The 20,591-nt window shown below is 42.8% G+C and overlaps 1 protein-coding gene across 1 annotated transcript in view; it reads left to right on the forward strand.

Moving 5' to 3' along the window:
• The window catches only part of SYNDIG1 (synapse differentiation inducing 1), a 252,512-nt gene extending 234,737 nt beyond the window's left edge, over positions 1 to 17,775 (forward strand). Inside the window, exon 4 of the mRNA XM_066594537.1 lies at positions 17,409 to 17,775. Within this exon, the coding sequence (XP_066450634.1) occupies positions 17,409 to 17,480 (72 nt within the window). The 3' untranslated portion in view covers positions 17,481 to 17,775. The remainder of the gene's footprint in view (positions 1 to 17,408) is intronic.
• The last annotated feature ends 2,816 nt before the right edge of the window (positions 17,776 to 20,591 follow it).

The raw sequence follows: 20,591 nt of genomic DNA on the forward strand, positions 1-20,591 counted from the left end.
AGCGTTCGGCTTCTTACAATGCCACTGTCATAGACAATTATATCTTCATCTTTAAGATGTGGATACAATTAATTTCAAAAAACGAGCACTGGATCAATCTCCCCACTGAGTGGCCCCCCAGGCTCAGTGGTCCCTGGCAGTTGCCTAAGTTTGCCGAGTGCTGATGCCAGCCCAGGTTGAGATAACGAAAATCATCAATGAACAAAAAAGGCACCTAATACTGCTAAATATGAACCCTGCAGTTTGTTTTCTTCCTCTGCAACAGAACTCCTGAGACCTCTACTTTGTAGAACCTCAGGCAATTTGAAAGATGAGAACTAAGGCCAAACATCACTTTAAAAGCCATAATACATTTGATGCCATGTTTTCTATTCCAAATGCATTTGCGTCTACATCAAAGTAGCATTTTCTGCTTTCAAATTATAATATACATCTGATGCATGCAGCAAAGTGCCACTTTTTCACATCTTGAACAAGAAGCAAGAAATCAGTAAGAAAGACTATGTGCACCAATGAAGAAGGATTGTAAAGAAATGGCATTACTTAGATATACCGTATATACAATTTTATATTAAACTCGGGAATTTGCAGGATTTTCCATGTACACTGTGCTTCCATCACTCTATTATATATCTTGATGTAGATTATGTTTATCGATATATATATATATATATATTTGAGATAAGGTAAGGGTGGATACATCTCTTTGATCCTTTGATGCACTACGCAATCTTAAAAAATTAATTTTTTCATTAGAGCACTGTACAATTCATCTTCAGACCCAGAAAAAGCAGAAAATCCTTAAAAGATTTGAGGTCAGCTATACTATGAATACAACCGCTGGAGAAAGAAATGGGTTGTAAAATATAGTCTTAGGCCCAATGTCCAGGGGCACGCACAGATTCCCAGTGCAGAATCCTGCTGCGGATTCCAGCCGTTCTTGCAGCCATGAGGCCTTAAAAGACATTTAAACACCTGTCTGGATGTGGCGTGGATCTTCTCCGTCGTAGCCGGAACTTTTTTATCTGCACGGCCGATGCGATCGGCACACCGGCTGCCATGCCACATGCATATGCCGTGTTGCTTTATTTAAAAATCTCTTGCCTCCCTGTGGATCTGCAGCACGGATACAGTGCCAGCTGCGTCTGTGCCGCAGATCGGAGGGCTTTTTCCCGCTGTCCGTGCAGGAAACCACAGAAAATGAAGCATGCTGCATTTTTTTCCCCACAAGTGTGATCTGCATCCCGGGAAAGAATAATATCCGCGGGTATTTAAATATGAGTCTTCTTGAATATAATCCTGCTGAGCACAATTGTTGAATCGCCCAGATCTTATTATCAGTAATATTCTACAATTAGATTCATTTCCACACAATTAACTGAATGATGAACAGGTGGAATATAATTAGTTGGTGGCAAAAAGACACTATTCTAGGACAACCAATCAGGTTCTTAATGTGAATGTAATTTATGGTAAAAATGTAACTCTGATTTTGAAATTTTTTGGTGTGACATGGAGGCATGTAGCTCAGAGATGTAGTAGGAAACGCAGAAAGGGCATGGCATTTGGAGGATGAAAGGGCACCCTTGTTTCTAGTGACTGATTTAGATCCCAATATCTGGGACATGTCAAAAAATGTACAAAACTGGTTACCCTTTATTTGTAAGTAGCCATATGTCGAATATTAAAGTCAATTTATTTTCAAAATTTTGCAAACCTCTTGATTAGAGATGAGCGAACGTACTCGTCCGAGCTTGATACTCGTTCGAGTATTAGCGTGTTTGAGATGCTTGTTACTCGTAACGAGTACCACGCGATGTTCGGGTTACTTTCACTTTCATCTCTGAGACGTTACTGCGCTTTTCTGGCCAATTGAAAGACAGGGAAGGCATTACAACTTCCCCCTGCGACGTTCAAGCCCTATACCACCCCCCTGCAGTGAGTGGCTGGCGAGATCAGGTGTCACCCGAGTATATAAATCGGCCCCTCCCGCGGCTCGCCACAGATGCATTCTGACAGAGATCAGGGACAGTGCTATCTTATTGGAGCTGCTATAGGGAGAACGTTAGGAGTATTTTAGGCTTCAAGAGCCCCAACGGTCCTTCTTAGGGCCACATCTAACCGTGTGCAGTACTGTGGAGGCTGCTTTTTGCAGTGTTGCACTTTTTTTTTTTTTGGTATATCGGCCGTGCAGAGCATTGCACCCTGCAGTAATACTCCAGGGCCAGAAGCGCTTAGGCAGGGACAGAAGACATATTATTGATTGAATATAGGCAGTGGGCCTTTGCAAAAAAATTTGAAAAAATCTATTTGGGCTGCCTGTGAGTGTCCTCAGTGTTCTGGGTCTGTGCTTGGTGTAATAGTTCTCCAAATTCATACGCAGCCAGCTAAGTGTTACAGCAGGCTTGCGCAAAATTATTTCCTGGCGTTCCGTAAGCGAAGTCAGCCTCCAACCACAGGCCAATAAGCGGCACATTTAATTACAGCGTTCTGTTTCTGCATTACTGGTAATACAGCATGCTGAGGGGTAGGGGTAGGCCTAGAGGATGTGGACGCGGCCGAGGACGCGGAGGCCCAAGTCAGGGTGTGGGCACAGGCCGAGCTCCTGATCCAGGTGTATCGCAGCCGACTGCTGCGGGATTAGGAGAGAGGCACGTTTCTGGCGTCCCCACATTCATCGCACAATTAATGGGTCTACGCGGTAGACCTTTATTAGAAAATGAGTAGTGTGAGCAGGTCCTGTCGTGGATGGCAGAAAGTGCTTCCAGCAATCTATCGTCCACCCACAGTTCTGCGCCGTCCACTGCTGCAACTCAGAATCCTCTGGCTGCTGCTCCTCCTTCCTCCCAGCCTCCTCACTCCATTACAATGAGACATTCTGAGGAGCGGGCAGACTCCCAGGAACTGTTCTCGGGCCCCTGCTCAGATTGGGCAGCAGTGGTTCCTCTCCCACCAGAGGAGTTTATCGTGACTGATGCCCAACCATTGGAAAGTTCCCGGGGTCCGGGGGATGAGGCTGGGGACTTCCGGCAACTGTCTCAAGACCTTTCAGTGGGTGAGGAGGACGATGACGTTGAGACACAGTTGTCTATCAGTGAGGTAGTACTAAGGGCAGTAAGTCCGAGGGAGGAGCGCACAGAGGATTCGGAGGAAAAACAGCAGCACCCTCACCTCCGCTGTTCTAGGCCCCATCCACCAATGTCTCTCAGCGCACCGTCCAGCCGTCGCTAGCGCAAGCGCAAGTGTTTGAGCGCCACGCACCCGCACGCTCAAGCGTTAAACGTCCACATAGCCAAATTTATCAGCCTGCAGATGCTGCCGTATAGGGTTGTGGAAACGGAGTCCTTCAAAAGTATGATGGCGGCGGCGGCCCCGCGCTACTCAGTTCCCAGTTGCCACTACTTTTCCCGATGTGCCATCCCAGCAATGCACGACCACGTCTCCCGCAACATTGTACGCACCCTCACCAACGCGGTTGCTGCCAAGGTCCACTTAACAACGGACACGTGGACAAGCACAGGCGGGCAGGGCCACTATATCTCCCTGATGGCACATTGGGTGAATTTAGTGGAGGCTGGGACCGAGTCAGAGCCTGGGACCGCTCACGTTCTACCCACCCCCAGAATTGCGGGCCCCAGCTCGGTGCTGGTATCTGCGGCGGTGTATGCTTCCTCCACTAAAGCACCCTCCTCCTCCTCCTCCAACGCAACCTCTGTCTCGCAATCAAGATGTGTCAGCAGCAGCAGCACGTCACCAGCAGTCGGTGTCGCGCGGCGCGGCAGCACAGCGGTGGGCAAGCATCAGCAGGCCGTGCTGAAACTACTCAGCTTAGGAGATAAGAGGCACACGGCCCACGAACTGCTGCAGGGTCTGACAGAGCAGACCGACCGCTGGCTTGCGCCGCTGAGCCTCCAACCGGGCATGGTCGTGTGTGACAACGGCCGTAACCTGGTGGCGGCTCTGCAGCTCGGCAGCCTCACGCACGTGCCATGCCTGGCCCACGTCTTTAATTTGGTGGTTCAGCGCTTTCTGAAAAGCTACCCACGCTTGTCAGACCTGCTCGGAAAGGTGTGCCGTCTCTGCGCACATTTCCGCAAGTCCCACACGGACGCTGCCACCCTGCGCACCCTGCAACATCGGTTTAATCTGCCAGTGCACCGACTGCTGTGCGACGTGCCCACACAGTGGAACTCTACGCTCCACATGTTGGCCAGGCTCTATGAGCAGCGTAGAGCTATAGTGGAATACCAACTCCAACATGGGCGGCGCAGTGGGAGTCAGCCTCCTCAATTCTTTTCAGAAGAGTGGGCCTGGTTGGCAGACATCTGCCAGGTCCTTGGAAACTTTGAGGAGTCTACCCAGGTGGTGAGCGGCGATGCTGCAATCATTAGCGTCAGCATTCCTCTGCTATGCCTCTTGAGAAGTTCCCTGCAAAGCATGAAGGCAGACGCTTTGCGCTCGGAAACAGAGCCGGGGGAAGACAGTATGTCGCTGGATAGTCAGAGCACCCTCCTGTCTATATCTCAGCGTGGTGAGGAGGAGGAGGAGGAGGAAGATGAGGAGGAGGGGGAAGAGACAGCTTGGCCTACTGCTGAGGGTACACATGCTGCTTGCCTGTCATCCTTTCAGCGTGTATGGCCTGAGGAGGAGGAGGATCCTGAAAGTGATCTTCCTAGTGAGGACAGCCATGTGTTGCGTACAGGTACCCTGGCACACATGGCTGACTTCATGTTAGGATGCCTTTCTCTTGACCCTCGCGTTACACGCATTCTGGCCACTACGGATTACTGGGTGTACACACTGCTCCCCAGTCAAGGCTGAGTCGGCGGGAGCACTGTAAAAGGATGGTGAGGGAGTACGCAGCCGATCGCACGACCGTCCTCCGTGACGCCTTTGCCCCCTACAACTACTGGGTGTCGAAGCTGGACACGTGGCCTGAACTCGCGCTGTATGCCCTGGAGGTGCTTGCTTATCCTGCGGCTAGCGTCTTGTCAGAGAGGGTGTTTAGTGCGGCTGGGGGAATCATCACGGATAAGCGTACCCGCCTGTCAACCGACAGTGCCGACAGGCTTACACTCATCAAGATGAACAAAGCCTGGATTTACCCAGACTTCTCTTCTCCACCAGCGGACAGCAGCGATACCTAAGCAATACGTAGGCTGCACCCGCGGATGGAAGCATCGTTCTCTATCCCCATCAAAAACGGGGACCTTTTTGCTTCATCAATCTGTGTATAATATTCCTCCTCCTCCTCCTGCTCCTCCTCCTGAAACCTCACATAATCACGCCGAACGGGCAATTTTTCTTAGGCCCACAAGGCTCAGTCATATACTTTTTCTAAACAATTTTTAGACGTTTCAATGCTCATTAAAGCGTTGAAACTTTCACCTGAACCAATTTTTATTTTAACTGGGCTGCCTGCAGGCCTAATTACCAATTAAGCCACATTAACCAAAGCGATTAATGGGTTTCACCTGCCCTCTTGGTTGGGCATGGGCAATTTTTCTGAGGTACATTAGTACTGTTGGTACACCAATTTTTGGGGGCCCTCGCCTACAGTGTAATCAAATTAATTTTTAGCCCACCTGCATTACAGCTGACGTTACATCAGCTGTGTTGGGCACTGCAATGGGATGTATTTATGTACCGCCGGTGGGTTCCAGGGAGCCACCCATGCTGTGGGTCCACAGGGAGTTGTAACTGCATGTGTCCACTTCTAAAGAACCCCAGTCTGACTGGGGCATGCAGTGTGGGCCGAAGCCCACCTGCATTAAACATGACATTACCTCAGCTGTGATGGGCAATGCAATGGGATATATTTATGTACCGCCGGTGGCTTCCTGGCACCCACCCATGCTGTCGATCCACAGGGACCTCACAATAGGGAGTTGTACCTGCCTGTGTCTATGAATTAAAAACCCCGGTCAGGTTGGGGCATGCAGTGTGGGCCGAAGCCCACCTGCATTAAACATGACATTACCTCAGCTGTGATAGGCAATGCAATGGGATATATTTATGTACCGCCGGTGGCTTCCTGGCACCCACCCATGCTGTCGGTCCACAGGGACTTCACAATAGGGAGTTGTACCTGCCTGTGTCTATGAATTAAAAACCCCGGTCAGGTTGGGGCATGCAGTGTGGGCCGAAGCCCACCTGCATTTAATCTGACGTTAGCTCTGCTGTCCAGGGCACTGCAATGGGATACATTTATGTACAGCTGATGGGTTCCAGGGAGCCACCCATGCTGTGGGTGCACACGGAAATCCCATTGCAGAGTTGTACCTGCCTGTGACTATTTATAAAAAAACGCGGTCTGACTGGGGCATGGAGACACCTTGACAGAATGAATAGTGTGTGGCACATAGGTTCCCCATTGCTATGCCCACGTGTGCAGCTCCAGATGGAGGTGGCACAGGATTGGATTTCTCATTGCTTCTGTACAGCATTGTGGACTATCGCCCCGCCCCTTTTAAAGAGGGTCGCTGCCTAGCCGTGCCAACCCTCTGCAGTGTGTGCCTGCTTTTCCTCTGGCAGACGCACTTATAAATAGACATGAGGGTGGCGTGGCATGAGGGCAGCTGAAGGCTGGGCAGGGACAGTTTGGTGTGCGCTGTGGACACTGCGTCGTGGGGGGGGGGGTTGGGCAGCATGTTACCCAGGAGAAGTGGTAGCGGAGTGTCATGCAGGCAGTGATTGTGCTTTGTTGGAGGTAGTGTGGTGCTTAGCTAAGGTATGCATTGCTAATGATGGCTTTTCAGAAGTAAAAGTTGTTGGGGGGGGCACTCTTGCCGCTATTGTGGCTTAATAGTGGGACCTGGGAACTTGAGATGCAGCCCAACATGTAGCCCCTCGCCTGCCCTATCTGTTGCTGTGTCGTTCCCATCACTTTCTTGAATTGCCCAGATTTTCACAAACGAAAACCTTAGCGAGCATCAGCGATATACAAAAATGCTCGGGTCGCCCATTGACTTCAATGGGGTTCGTTATTCGAAACGAACCCTCGAGCATCGCGAAAAGTTCGTCTCGAGTAACGAGCACCCGAGCATTTTGGTGCTCGCTCATCTCTACTCTTGATGTTATGGTTTGCCAAAATGTACGTCCAATGTTTTGCAATGCAAAATAGTATAAAAGCCTGTTGTATATTCTACCATTTTTTGCTGTAAACTATATTTTGACTCAATATACATATTACATATTGATAACATTTTTCTGTACTAATGTATGCCGGTTGATCATGCGTTCCTCCACTTTAAAGAGGTGGATCTGGATCTGGCAACTCTCTGGACATCTCTGTTTTAATAAATAATTGTATTCCTCGTATTATAAAATATCTGGGGCCCCTCTATTCTGATCTCCGTATTGCACTGTTTCTCTGTTTTTTCTAATAGCAATTTATGAATAAATTGACAATTGGGTGTTACCAGTTGGGGGATGTGTTGACAGTCTCACCACATCTCTTTGATATGGGGAATAGTAACATATGTTAATCATAAATTTGGAAAAGGAATAACAGAGGGACATCATAACAGAGTTATAAGAAAGGATGCTGTTTTATGGGGGACACAAGTATTTACTAAAATAGACATATAAGGAGTTGGCAAATCCGTTGAATAGAATGGACTATTGAGATGCCATCCACAGAGGTTGGAGCTCCTGAAGCAGAATCCAAGGAGCAGAAAAGTGGAGAGTTAATTATTTTTATGAAGAGACAGAATTTTGCGTTTCAGGTCTGTTAGACCCTTCGTCAGGTAAATGACTTACCTACCTGATGAAGAGTCTAGTATGAACCCAGAAGTAGTTCTCTGTCTCTGAATAAAACTAATTGGCTATCAGTTTGTTAGCTCCATGGATTTTGCCTCAACAGCTCGGAACCCTTCAGCAGATCTGATGTGCCTCTTGTGATTCAGTTGGTAACATCAGTGGAGGAGGTGGCAGCCTTGAGTCAAGTATTATATGTTAAGCATATATTGTGTTGTGTTCTCACTAACCCAGTAAGGTGACATATCAGGAGGCCCTCTTTAACCGCAATTGTTATACATTTGTCATAATTTACCCCAAAAAGCTGCTTGCTCAGTTATGTTCCTTTTTATGTAGGGTTTATATGCTGCAATTAGTGCATGCATTCAAAACCCCTCTCATCCATGGTAGCCAATGGCTACATGGTCTTGCCGATACAGCCAGCAAAATCGTGATTCATTGACTTCCACAGGTAGACAGGGTTTTGAGCTCCTGCAGTAAACGCAGAGTACAAAACTTAGGCTCAGTACGCCTTTTGTTAGTAAAATGATCATATTACAATGTTGATACTGTTAAACTTTTTTTTTTCAGCATAAAGTTTCTTATGCCAGTTTTCATTTGGTAATATTTCCCATTTTAAAAAGACACATTGTCATCGTTACACGGTTATGTTGAAAAAAGGCCACAATGTTCAACTCATTATGTTACAGTGTGTTGATCCATTGAAAATCACGAGCAAAACTCATTAAAGGTACATAAAACCCTTCCACGTAGGGCAATAAGAATAAATCTTTGAATCAATTACCCATGCCGAGGAGTCCAATACCTATTGTTATGACTTTTAAGAATATAATCCAAATCACTTTTAAATTGATTTAGCAAATAAAGCATGCCCAATGGTTGATATTTCTAAAGCCTCGCTGCTTTTAAAAGGAAAATACCAATGAAAGAACGAGAGACTATATTTGTAGGTATATTTGATGAATTTTTGTACTTTGTTTTAAGAATGCAAATGAAAGAGGCCTGAGTATGATAGAGAAGATGTAATCTATATAAATAAAGACAAAAGCCCTCACTGACTGACTTACTCGCCACTAATTCTCTTACTTCCCAGTGTTGCACAAACATGAAATTTGACACAACCATTCTTTAGGTCCTATATAGGAAAAGTAAATGGGTTGCAACTTGAATATTCAATTATAAGTGCAAAAGTAAGTGACCCCCTATGTTATGTACCTAATCTAATTCTCTAACTTCCCATTGTCGTACAAACATGAAATTTGGCACAACCATTCTTTAGGTCTTAAAATAGGAAATTAAATGGGTTACAACTTGAATATTCAATGCTAAGTGCAAAAGTAGGGGAACCCCTATGTAATGTACCCAATCTAATTCTTTAACTTCCCGGTGTCATACAAATGTGAAATTTGGTATGACCATTCTTTAGGTCCTAAATAGGAAATGCTCAGAGGCCACAACTTTATTATTCAATTCTAAGTGCAAAAGTAAGTAGCCCCTTATGTTATGTAACTAATAATGCACATCTGTACCGCGCAAACTTGAAATTTAGCGCAACCATTCTTTAGGTCCTAAAGAGGAAAAGCGAAGGGGTTGCAACTTGATTATTCAATTCTAAACACAAAAGTAAGTGACCTCATATGTAATGTAACTAATAACACACATCTGTACTGCACAAACTTGAAATTTGGCAAAAGCATTCTTTAGGTCATAAATACGAATAGTAAAGGAGTCACAACTTGGTTATTCAATTCTAAGTGCAAAAATAAGTGACCCCCCTCCCTATGTAATGTAACAAATAATGCACATCTGTACTGCACGAATACTTGGGCCTCATGTTTCCTATTCCCATACCTTTAAAAATGAAAATGGGGGAGGGCATAGGATCATACGTAAGTGATGAAAACCTATTACAGATAAAGAAAAAAAGTTTCATCCATGGCATAAAAATGGATTTTTTGCAATGAAAGATAAAACTAGAAGATATGTATTTAATAGACCTTTAAAATGTACCTGCACTTTCCGATAACTTTTCAGAATAAGTAGCAATGTGTGCATATGAGGAGTAGCAATACTTCTCAACATTAGAGTATATGACTTGTATCCGGCATTTATCACCAGTTTTCCCCTCTGCAGGTTGTATCTCTAAATCTTAGTTGTCCCCGAGTTGGTGCTCTTTTCATATTTTTCTTTTGTGCCCTCTGATTTTCAACATATGGTCCATGTGAAAAAAACTGCATGTCCTACTCTTGAGCACTTTTACAAAAGAGAATAGGACTAGGGATGAGCGAGTATACTCGCTAAGGCACTACTCGCTCGAGTAATGTACCTTAGCCGAGTATCTCCCCGCTCGTCTCGAAAGATTCGGGGGCCGCCGCAGCTGACAGGTGAGTTGCGGCAGGGAGCGGCGCAGAGCGGGCAGGAGAGAGAGATCTCCCCTCCGTTCCTCCCTGCTCTCCCCCGCAGCTCCCCGCCACGCGGCGGCACCCGAATCTTTCGGGACGAGCGGGGAGATACTCGGCTAAGGCACATTACTCGAGCGAGTAGTGCCTTAGCGAGTATACTCGCTCATCCCTAAATAGGACATGTAGTGAATTGTGTCCATGACAATTGGACAGCAAATGTTGTCTCTGTGCAAAATTTTTCAGCGCCTGAGAAACTCAATTGCAACTCACATATGGCTTAAATAAGATGCTAATTAAGGATGAGCGAGTATACTCGCTAAAGCACTACTCGTCCGAGTAATGTGCTTTAGACGAGTATCTCTCTGCTCGTCCATAAAGATTCGGGGACCACTGCGGCTGACAGGTGAGTCGCGGCGGGGAGCAGGGGAGAGAGATCTCCCCTCCGTTCCTCCCCGCTCTCCCCCGCAGCTCCCCGCTCCGCAGCGGTCCTTGAATCTTTAAGGACGAGCAGAGAGATACTCGTCTAAAGCACATTACTCGGACGAGTAGTGCTTTAGCGAGTATACTCACTCATCCTTAATGCTAATGCTCCATTGCTCTTCAAGAGATTCTATTAGAAGTATCCTTTCAAGCCTCCCTTCGAGGAGAGGACTCTAAGAGAAGGGTACTGTTACTATTTTTATATGAAGTAGTCTAATGGCATTATTGTTATTTGGGCCAATCTACTGATCATTTTTCTGGTGGGTGCACTTTTGGTGAGATATCGCTGCATTTCTTTCAATGGGACTTTCTGATGTTAAAATCGCATTGCACAAAAATCGCAAAAGCACAAACTTGCGATTTGTATGTGATGCGATTTTAACATTGGAAAGTCCACATTGAAAAAAACGCAGTGATATCGCGTCATTTAAAAAAGATGCTAGTGGCTAGAAGCCCTAAGGCTTCTTTTAGACATGGTATGAAACCAGCCTAAAAATTATTCTTAGGCCTCCAAACACATGGGCAGATTTGCAATTCAAAATCGGGAGTGGGGTTTCACTTCCGGATCCTGCAGCAAATCCAGTTCATGGCATGCTATGAGAATATACGATTTGCTGCCCATGAACAGAAATCGATTGCGATTTCCCGCTTGCGGGGGACAAATTGCAGCATACTGCGATTTTGTGTGGGCTACGCATGGCCAGCTTCCATTGAAGTCAGTAGAAGCCATTCACACTGCGGCCATTCTGCAATCATCATTACAGAATGATCGCGGGAGCCACTCCATCACCATAGCGATGGTGCGGCATCCTCCGTACTGCTCATGTTCGCCGGCACTCTGGCCAGCACATTCACAGCAGAAGAAAAGACCAGCAGAGAGGTAAGCTGGGGTCACTGGCCAGGCACCCAGTCGAACTCCACTGCGGGATTCCTGCATGCGGGGTCCGACCTGCCCATGTGCAGGTGGCCTTAACAATAGGCAAGTACTTATTTTGCCATTTTTGTGTCACTTTTACAAAACTAGCAATGATACTTGAATAATAAAATGACGATATATCTGTAAATGCAAAAAAGGGCAAAGAAAAAAGATAATGAACTTTAGCTATCTCTCTATCGTGTGATTTACTACTCTATAGTCTTTTTTCAAGGACTGATGAAATTTTCAATTACAATTGTTGTCAGAATGTGATAGCGCTAGAGGACAATTTGACACATTATACACGCGCTCATACATAAAATATATCACGATTTTTCATATTACAATGCACTGGGCTAAATTACATTATTTCCTTTGGTAAAAACCTCTACTACAAAAGAGCCCTTTAGAGAAAAACGGAATACAACTCTAAGATAAAAGTCAAAATTCTGAGAGCAAACAGATTTCTGGCATCTCAACAGTTTGACTTTTTTGTCAGAACATTCTGGCCAAATGAACCCAGAATTCTGATGTTTCACCTAATCCTGTTTTTTCTCTTTATTTTTTGTTTTAATTAGCAATAAATATTTGCAATAGTTTATTAGCATATTATACAGGTTGTAAATAAGCAAACAACAATTTTAGTGATCCTGTCAAATTTTGCATTCTGTCCACTAGGCTTTCACTCGAGCGAATGCGCATTAGTGCATACCTGAGCACTGTGTATTTGTGGAATGAATGACTTTTTTTGACACTTGAATCTGTGTATTTTATGTCATGTTCATTTGTGCACAGCCAAAAAATGCATATATTGAAATGGCTAATTAACATATTGCATGCTTATTTGTGCATCCCTATTGACTTTGCATAGGAAAGCATGTTAACCCTTTGCAATCCAATTTTGGATTCAGCGTTATCTAAGGGGCTTTCTCTTTCTGCCATTATACAATGGCGCCATTTGCTGGATAGAGCCAGTACTGCTGTATGTGACATGCCTGATTGGCTCCAACAACAGAGCGGCCGGCAATATACAGTAAGAATACCCTGCCGGATGTATTCTGGCATCGGAGCTGTAAAGCCTTCAGGCCTCAGTCACACGGGCGCATTGCCACCCGTACACCGGCGCCAATGCGCCAGTGTGACTGACAGTTAGAAGACGGCCGTACCTGAAGACGGCCGTCTCTCTCCAGCGCTGGTCATAGAACACATGACCGGCAATGGAGCCGGTCACATGTTCTTCCTCCCGGCGCTGCAGAGAGACGACCGTCTTCAGGTATGTCTGTCTGCTGGTTTCAGTCACACGGGCGCATCGGAGTCGGAGCACGGATGCCGATGCGCCAGTGTGACTGAGCCCTCAATGAGAATGTCTGAAGACGTCAGACGGCGGATTGGAAAGGGTTCATGAACCCATTGAAATGAGTAATTTTTGTATATTGCGCACGCAAATACGCCCCTGTGAAGGAGCCTAACAAAAATGTATTGAGAAGCTATATGTAAATAGCTGATTCCTCTTATATCACTCAAATCTCATTCTTTGACTGTGAAATTAGAAGGACATTGTCATAAGGAACATTGGGACAGATTTGCTAACGTGATTGCGCCTAGATCTTGTCGTAAAAAAAACATCAAAATTCTGAGCATTTCTGGTTCATAATTTTGCATTAAATTCTACACCTACTAATGAAGCAAATGCACTAAAAATCCACTGCACCTCACTTGACAAGAGCCATAGCTTAGTGGAAAACTCCAACTAAGTCAACCGATAATTGACATAAAATTGTTTATACAAGCATCAAATTTATCCTACAGCATGAGATATTGATAAATTTGATGTATCAATTAGCACAGTGTGGACAAGCAGATGACAGGCTCTTCCATCACGACAACGCACCTGTCCACACAGTGCTGAGCGTTAAACAATTTTTGACAAAAAATGGCACAACACCCTTGCCTCATCTTCCATATTCACCCAATCTCGCTGTGTTACTTTTTTTTTTACAAGTGCTTTGAGCAGTGGAAAAGGAAACAACCTTTCACAGCTGTACATTGCTGATATGAATCAACCATCACAAATTGGGTGAAAAACTGAACAACTTGTTGAAAAAAAAAACACTGGAGCCAAACGCAACCTTCCCCAACGTCAGCTGGCATACTGCCACAGAAGGGATCTGCAGACATTCACCGAGCAACAGAAGCTTTCACAAGTAACAGCTGCCCACCAGAAGAAGATTCTTCCCCTCGCATATACTAGTAAAATCTGCAGTGATAACACTAAATAGTATTAGTCATCTGCAAGATTTTCTCCATTCGCCTGGAACAGTCTACAAAACTAGAAGAGAAGAAATGTTTGGCTGGCAAGACTTAGTTAAGGGGCTGGACCTCAGTGTTTTTGGTCTCTTATGGTAGACAAAGCCATAGGGGAAGGCACTCTATACAGCTAGTTACCTTACAGCCAACAAAAGTTACAACAAGTTTCAATAAACATTTTTTTAAATAACATTTTTTAAATGTTTCATAATAGTAAATTATGTAATAAATATATTATATTAGTTATCTCCACTAATGAAAGGCTTGTACAATAAAATTTACATGTTATCAATATGATTGTTTTATTCTTCTTTTCTCATTAAATAAAAACTAGTATAACTAGTAAGTAACTGAATATGTTTCCTAAAATGGTGCTTAAAATGTTGCAATGCCTACAAAATGCTATACTCCACTTATACTGTTGTAGGCTCTGTGTAGACTGCGTCAGCCCTTAAGATTGGCGTATATACGGGGGTAAAGATTCTGATGTCAAATATATCCATAGGTCTCCATTCACCTGAAGGATGCAAGAAGTGTGCATTTGGCCTTCTATCAGGGTGGTATTGCATGCATTGACATAGCTATTTTTTGACTGTATAGGAAAGCTCAGCAAACTGGACTTTCCTATTCAGAGGGTCACCACAAAAAAAGTATCCTGCACAGTATCCTTTTTTTTACAGCTGGAGTCAATATGTGATGTGTTCCAATGTGTGCCTATACAGTGACATATGTGTGCCTATACGTCGGAGCTTTCCATTAAGAGAAATCTCCTTGACAAATATATTAAATAAAAGGCTTGAATGCAGTCTACACAAAGCCTTAATGGTTTAGGCCCCCTGCACACAGGCTGAAATTCCGCGGCGGGATTTCCCGCAGAATTTCCGCCTTTGCCCTCTGCCATAGGATTGCATTAGATAATGCATTCCTAGGCAGATGGCTGTGATTTGTCCGCATGAAAACACACGCGGAAAACAAATCGCGGCATGTTCTATTTCTATGCGGGTCTCGCAGAGGCCCGCACAGAAATGTCAGTAGGGACAGGCCGGCTCCTCTCTGTGCATGCGCTGGCTGGCCAGCAGCCGTTGCATAGCAGAGAATGAAGAAGTCGGGAGCAGGGTAAGCTGCAGGCATCTGCAGGGGCACGGGACCGCATTCTGCTGTGAGAATTCTTGCAGCGGGATCCGACCCGGCCATCTGCAGGCGGCCTTAAGGAACAACTCTTTGCAGCACTTAAAGAGGTTGTACCAGAATGAACTTTTATGAGCTATCTATGGGATAGGTGATAAAGGTCAGATCAATGGGGCATCCACCAATGCCAAGAACAGTACCCATGTCCCATGTCCCTTTTTCTTATTACTGCAGGGATTCTTCTCCTACCTGGATTGATGTCACATTGAATGGAGCTATGGCCACACATGCAGGATGGAAATTGCCAAGCACCTAGACTTGCTATTTCTGGCAATCTTGTTGAAAATAAATGGCGTGGCACTGCGCACATTCAGCTATTGTTCCATTCAATCTCCTTCTCGCTGTAGGGGCAGTATGCAGTAAGCGCGCAGTAATGAATTGGGGGTAAATGGCTCTCCTGTTCTTGAGATCATGGGGGTCTTAGCAGTGATACCTCTCCAATCAGACTATGTATAGTTGATAAAAGTGCATTCTGGTACAAACTCTTTAATGGTTTTACCATCATTCTATATATGCCTAAAATTAGGTTCCTTCTGCTACAGGAATTGCAGAGCCCAATTTGTTGGAGCTGTGTAAAAGAAGAACTGTCTTCATTGACAATTGCAACCAATCAGAGCTTAGTTTTCATTTTGTCGGAGCAGTTTCGGAAATGAAATCTGAACTCTGATTGGTTACCATGGGCAACAAAGACATTTTTTCTATTAGACAGTTTTAATAAATGAGGCCATGGTTAGGAATGATGGAGCAAATAAAAGTTATCAATGATTTCAAAAGACAGTATTCACATTAGCAGAGTATAAATGATATTTCCTCTATATAAAGTTAAGGACCCGAAAATGTTAGGAAATAAACAGACATGTTACACCAATTTTGTGCTACTGAATGTGGAATCCATCCTTAAAGAAAAACTCCAGTCAAAAATCTAAAATCAGCTATCACATATATCTTGAATGTATTTCCTAACTGAACACTTTAAAGACAATGGACCGCATGTATTAAGTCTAGGGCTTCATATATCAGTCTTAAAAAGAAGGCTTTCGGCATTGGCTGTTCTAAACGTATTAAAAGCTATATGCCTCTAAATAGTTTTAGTGCATTTTGTAATGCCTGAGAGTCGGATATATTTCTGTTCACACCTACTATTAGCAGTCATAGATTTGTACCAAATATGCACTATTTTCTATCTTTTAATGTAGTAAATTTATCTTAAATATAGAGACTACACCCACTCCATAGTGACCATACTAACGTTCACTTTTCCACGACATTTTCAACTTTTGGCAAGTATGGCGTAAAAAGTGAATTTTTGTGCACATTTGGCACCCCCAGTGATTTGTAACTATTTTGTTACAAAGTACTTAAAAAATGAAGCCTTTATATCTCTCTATTGATTGCTACAGAATGGAAAGCTGCTATAAAGAGTATCTATCTCAGGAGGAGGCTGGGTGGCTGTGCATTAGCTTGGACAGACCATTGAATTCAGTGCGCAATGCATTAGGCTTTATTCAGTTCCCCTGTGGTTGTGCTTCAGAAGAACTAAACATTTTTTACCATGTTCCCCACAGATTACAACTGATTGCTAGGAGTCCAGCAAGAGGACTTTGATAACGGTCATGTGTTTCAATAATGTCGAAACTAGTTTAGCTTGTAAATGAGAGTCCTGAATAGGGCTCCCCTTTAAAATAAAACAACTAAATATTAAATAATAGGATACTTTAAAATGGATTTTATTAACCAGACAGCCATCTTAAGGTACATTTTAAAGGGATTATCTGGTTTAAGAAACTCATGTTGAAATCCCTTAAAATACATTTTAAGCTGATAGTTGAGTCTGACATTCAGACTCCTGGTGTACAAGTCAAAGCAGAAAGTGACTACAAACTCTTTAGAGGAACGAGAATGTCCATGTATTACATAGTTCGTCCATTGATTTGAATGGACATCCTGTAATGCTTTATTCCTCCTGTGGTGGTGCTATAGTAAAATTAAACACTTTCTGTCAGATCCCGCAGATTACAGCTGATTGCTACTGATCCAGCATGTAGAGAACATATGATTTGCTTTTATGAGACCCTTCTAATAAAAAGAAGTTCTAAAAGCAACTGCTTTAAGGAAATTCATGATACAGTTTCCAAGGCCTGTTGGTCATGTCCTAAATACGGGTTTCATCAATCCAAAATTCAGGTTTGACTGGAGTTTTTCTTTAAGTAAACTATGAAGTGATGCAAATCTAACAATAGAATGATATTGTATTCTGTTAATCTTAGTGGAATGTGAAAGTAACAATTGGTATGTGATTGTTCTATTATTAATATGTAACTCCCACATGCATTTTCTTTTTCTTTTCTGTCTTCCAGAAAGAAGATGGATCGGCAGAAAAAATGCTTTTACTGAAACAAGAAAAAGAAAATAACTTATTGATTGTGTAGAGCTAGCTCTGTTCATGATCAATGGGACTGCATGGTGGGATTTTGTTCATTATCCTAATGTGCGCATGAGTTTTTCCTTCGCTTCGAATTGGGCTGTGATGTAAAAGTAGTCAGATGCGATTGGAATTAAATCCCAGTCTCAGAATAGTGTTCTTTCATTGAAGTGTACATCACCATTGCCATCTGATAGATCAGACAATGACAAAATCCTCACATGTAAACAACATGTTCTGTTCTAATGTGGATTGTACGGGTATGGATACTAATATTGTGTTTCATTGTATATATTTCAATATTTTGGGGTGAAGCAGTGTGGCATTACTTTTACTGAGTCATTGACATTACCTTTAATGATTGATGTCAAACTAGTCTCTAATTGATGTGCCATTATGGATGATATGCAATGGAAGATACCAAATATGGATTGGTATATGTTGAAGGCCTTTTATACAGATTGGATTAACTCATCTAAATGGTGGCCGCCACTATATGATTGAGGATTGATACTTTTTTATCCACAGAATAATAAGACTTTATATATGTTGCTTCCATTTTTTACATGATGTACTCTTTCATATTAGTTGTATGTAATGCTGTACAGTTGCATGTAAATTCAGAAACACTAACTGTAGATATTAAACTTCCTATAAGGATTATGACATTTGACAAATAAGTCAACACCTGAATGTTTAAGCTCTTCTTCCACCAATAAAAATTTACATTGGCCATTGGATAGTTAATAGTAGATGGATGGGTATCCACTTTTATAATGTCAATTGAAGTGAACCGAGGTCCTCTCTATTAAATGCTAGTAGCCACTCAATTTTAGAAAATTTAGCACATTGATAGATCAATTTGAAAGCCACACATCTGTTGGCTGAAACATACATCCATCCTTTAGGTAGCAAATATGTGGATCTCACAAGATTCCTATTGAAAATGTAGGATTTTCTGACATTTCCAGAAACTGTCAAAAGGGTCGTGCTCCTTTACAGAGAACTTGATCCCATTTCAGCTAGAATGATATTGAAATTGAAGAAAAGTTTGGTACCATTTCTGTGTACTAAAAGTCCAACTGGGGGTCTTAATGTTAAAGAATCAGGGCAAAAACAGAAAGCAAAAAACTGGCTAACCAGTGAAATTGAACACATGTTGACCAATTTACCTGAGGGTGAACACTGGGAAACCATGTAATAAGCTTGTTGTTGGAGGATTGTCTAAAGTGGACAACCCTTCTAACATTCATCACCAGCCAATATATACTTTATATACATGTTAATAAAAAGAAACAATAGTAGTAGAAGAAATGCATTTACAAATTAAATAGAAACATCCACCAATGTCTATAGAGATTATTTAATTGATAGGAAACTTAGATGCCTCTTTCCTATAAGAGTTTATTAACGTAGACCCACTGGGATTGTTGCACATTTGTCCACATGGTAGCATCTTTTTAAGTAAGCTCCAAATATGTCAATCAAATAATGAAATACAGTACATTGCTCTATAAAAATGGTAACATAATCTTCATATGCTATAGAATAACGCTTTACTCACTGGGCTTAAGGCTTGTGTGTGAACTATCAACATTATCATTTTCACCAAGAAAAATCAATGCGGTTCACTATAACCTCTCAAGGCTTAGCTAACACTCAATGAACTACTGGTCCATTCTATACAATTTGTAAACTGAGAAGATTTGAATGAATGTATAAAACATGAATAAAATGATTTGTCATCTACCTCACTGTACTGCTCCTTTAATTTGTTGCTTGTGTGTTCCTTTTCTTGGTATCTCAAAGATATGACTTGCACTAAAATCTAAGTATAGCAAAAGTGCCAAACATCAATACTTGCAGTGTTTTGTTATTGCCTTCTTCTGGGTTGACGTACTTTAGCAAGAAAATACTAAATTGGAATTTGTTGACCTTTTTATTTGCTTCTACTGTATTAATTTTGTAATTCCGCATTTTGAGTCTCAGTCATAAAGGTTAGGGATCACCACATGTAAAAGCATTTTGTTGGTTACCAAGATAATATACTTAGTTTGGGACAACAACTGTAGAGGTAAAACAATACATTGAAAAGGTAGTATCCTCTCTATCTTATATTTCAGTCCACATGACTGTTATTCCGGCATATTGTATCTTTGTAGAAGAATAACTGATACATTTTTTGAATCCAGTGTTTCCCAAAATCCAGTCCTTGCCAGCAAATCATAATTTGAGGATATCCTATAGAGAAAACACCCGTGGAAATGTCTTAGCCACTAACCATAATTATTCCAACTGTGCAATACTGAGGAAATCCTGAAAACATGACCTGTTTGGGAGCTTGTGGACCAAACTTTGAGAAACATTGTTCCATACATCCATCACTCATAAGTGTCAAGTCTTATGCAGTATCGCTGGTCGATGTGGTAATAGGTGTCAAGCCATTGCTATTGAGTGGCGAGAACTTGCAGTCCTCCCTTCTCTAGAGGAAATACGGTCATGGAAACACCATGCCCTTCTATTCAGTGTGGCAAAACAGAGCACCATAATGGGGCGGGGGTGATCTTTGTCTTTACAATGAGACCCCATCAATGTTCTCTACTATCAGATCCGTATCAGAAATGAATTACATGAGTATTGCTTCCTTTATCAGAGAGCAACACTCCTTTAAATAGTATTTCTTGTCTTTCATACTACTAGGTATAATAGCTCCATAATTGGGCATTTAACTTCTAGTCAGCTTGTGGTAGGTGGACCATAAATGTTTCAGGTGGTCACAAAAGAACAAAGTATAAGGATATGTTCACACATTGCATATTTTCTGTGGATTTTCCTCAGCAGAAAATCCACAGCAAATCTGTAGGGGTAAATCCATACCAAATGGTGTGGATTTTGATACATATTTTAGTGCAGATTCACCAAGTATTTCATCGCCTTATTTGAAGATATGAAATCTATGGTGACAATGCGTAGCATAAATTGATAGGCTACGGATTTAAAATACGTGGGTCAATTTATGCTGCAGATTTTCTCTGCAGAGTGGGGATTAGATTTTTAAAATTCTTGCACTGCAAAAATGGCTTCACAGGCAGCCTTTTTTGGAAAGTGCACTTGTAGA

This window comes from Eleutherodactylus coqui, chromosome 3, assembly GCF_035609145.1.
Source record: "Eleutherodactylus coqui strain aEleCoq1 chromosome 3, aEleCoq1.hap1, whole genome shotgun sequence".
Classification (NCBI taxonomy): domain Eukaryota; kingdom Metazoa; phylum Chordata; class Amphibia; order Anura; family Eleutherodactylidae; genus Eleutherodactylus; species Eleutherodactylus coqui.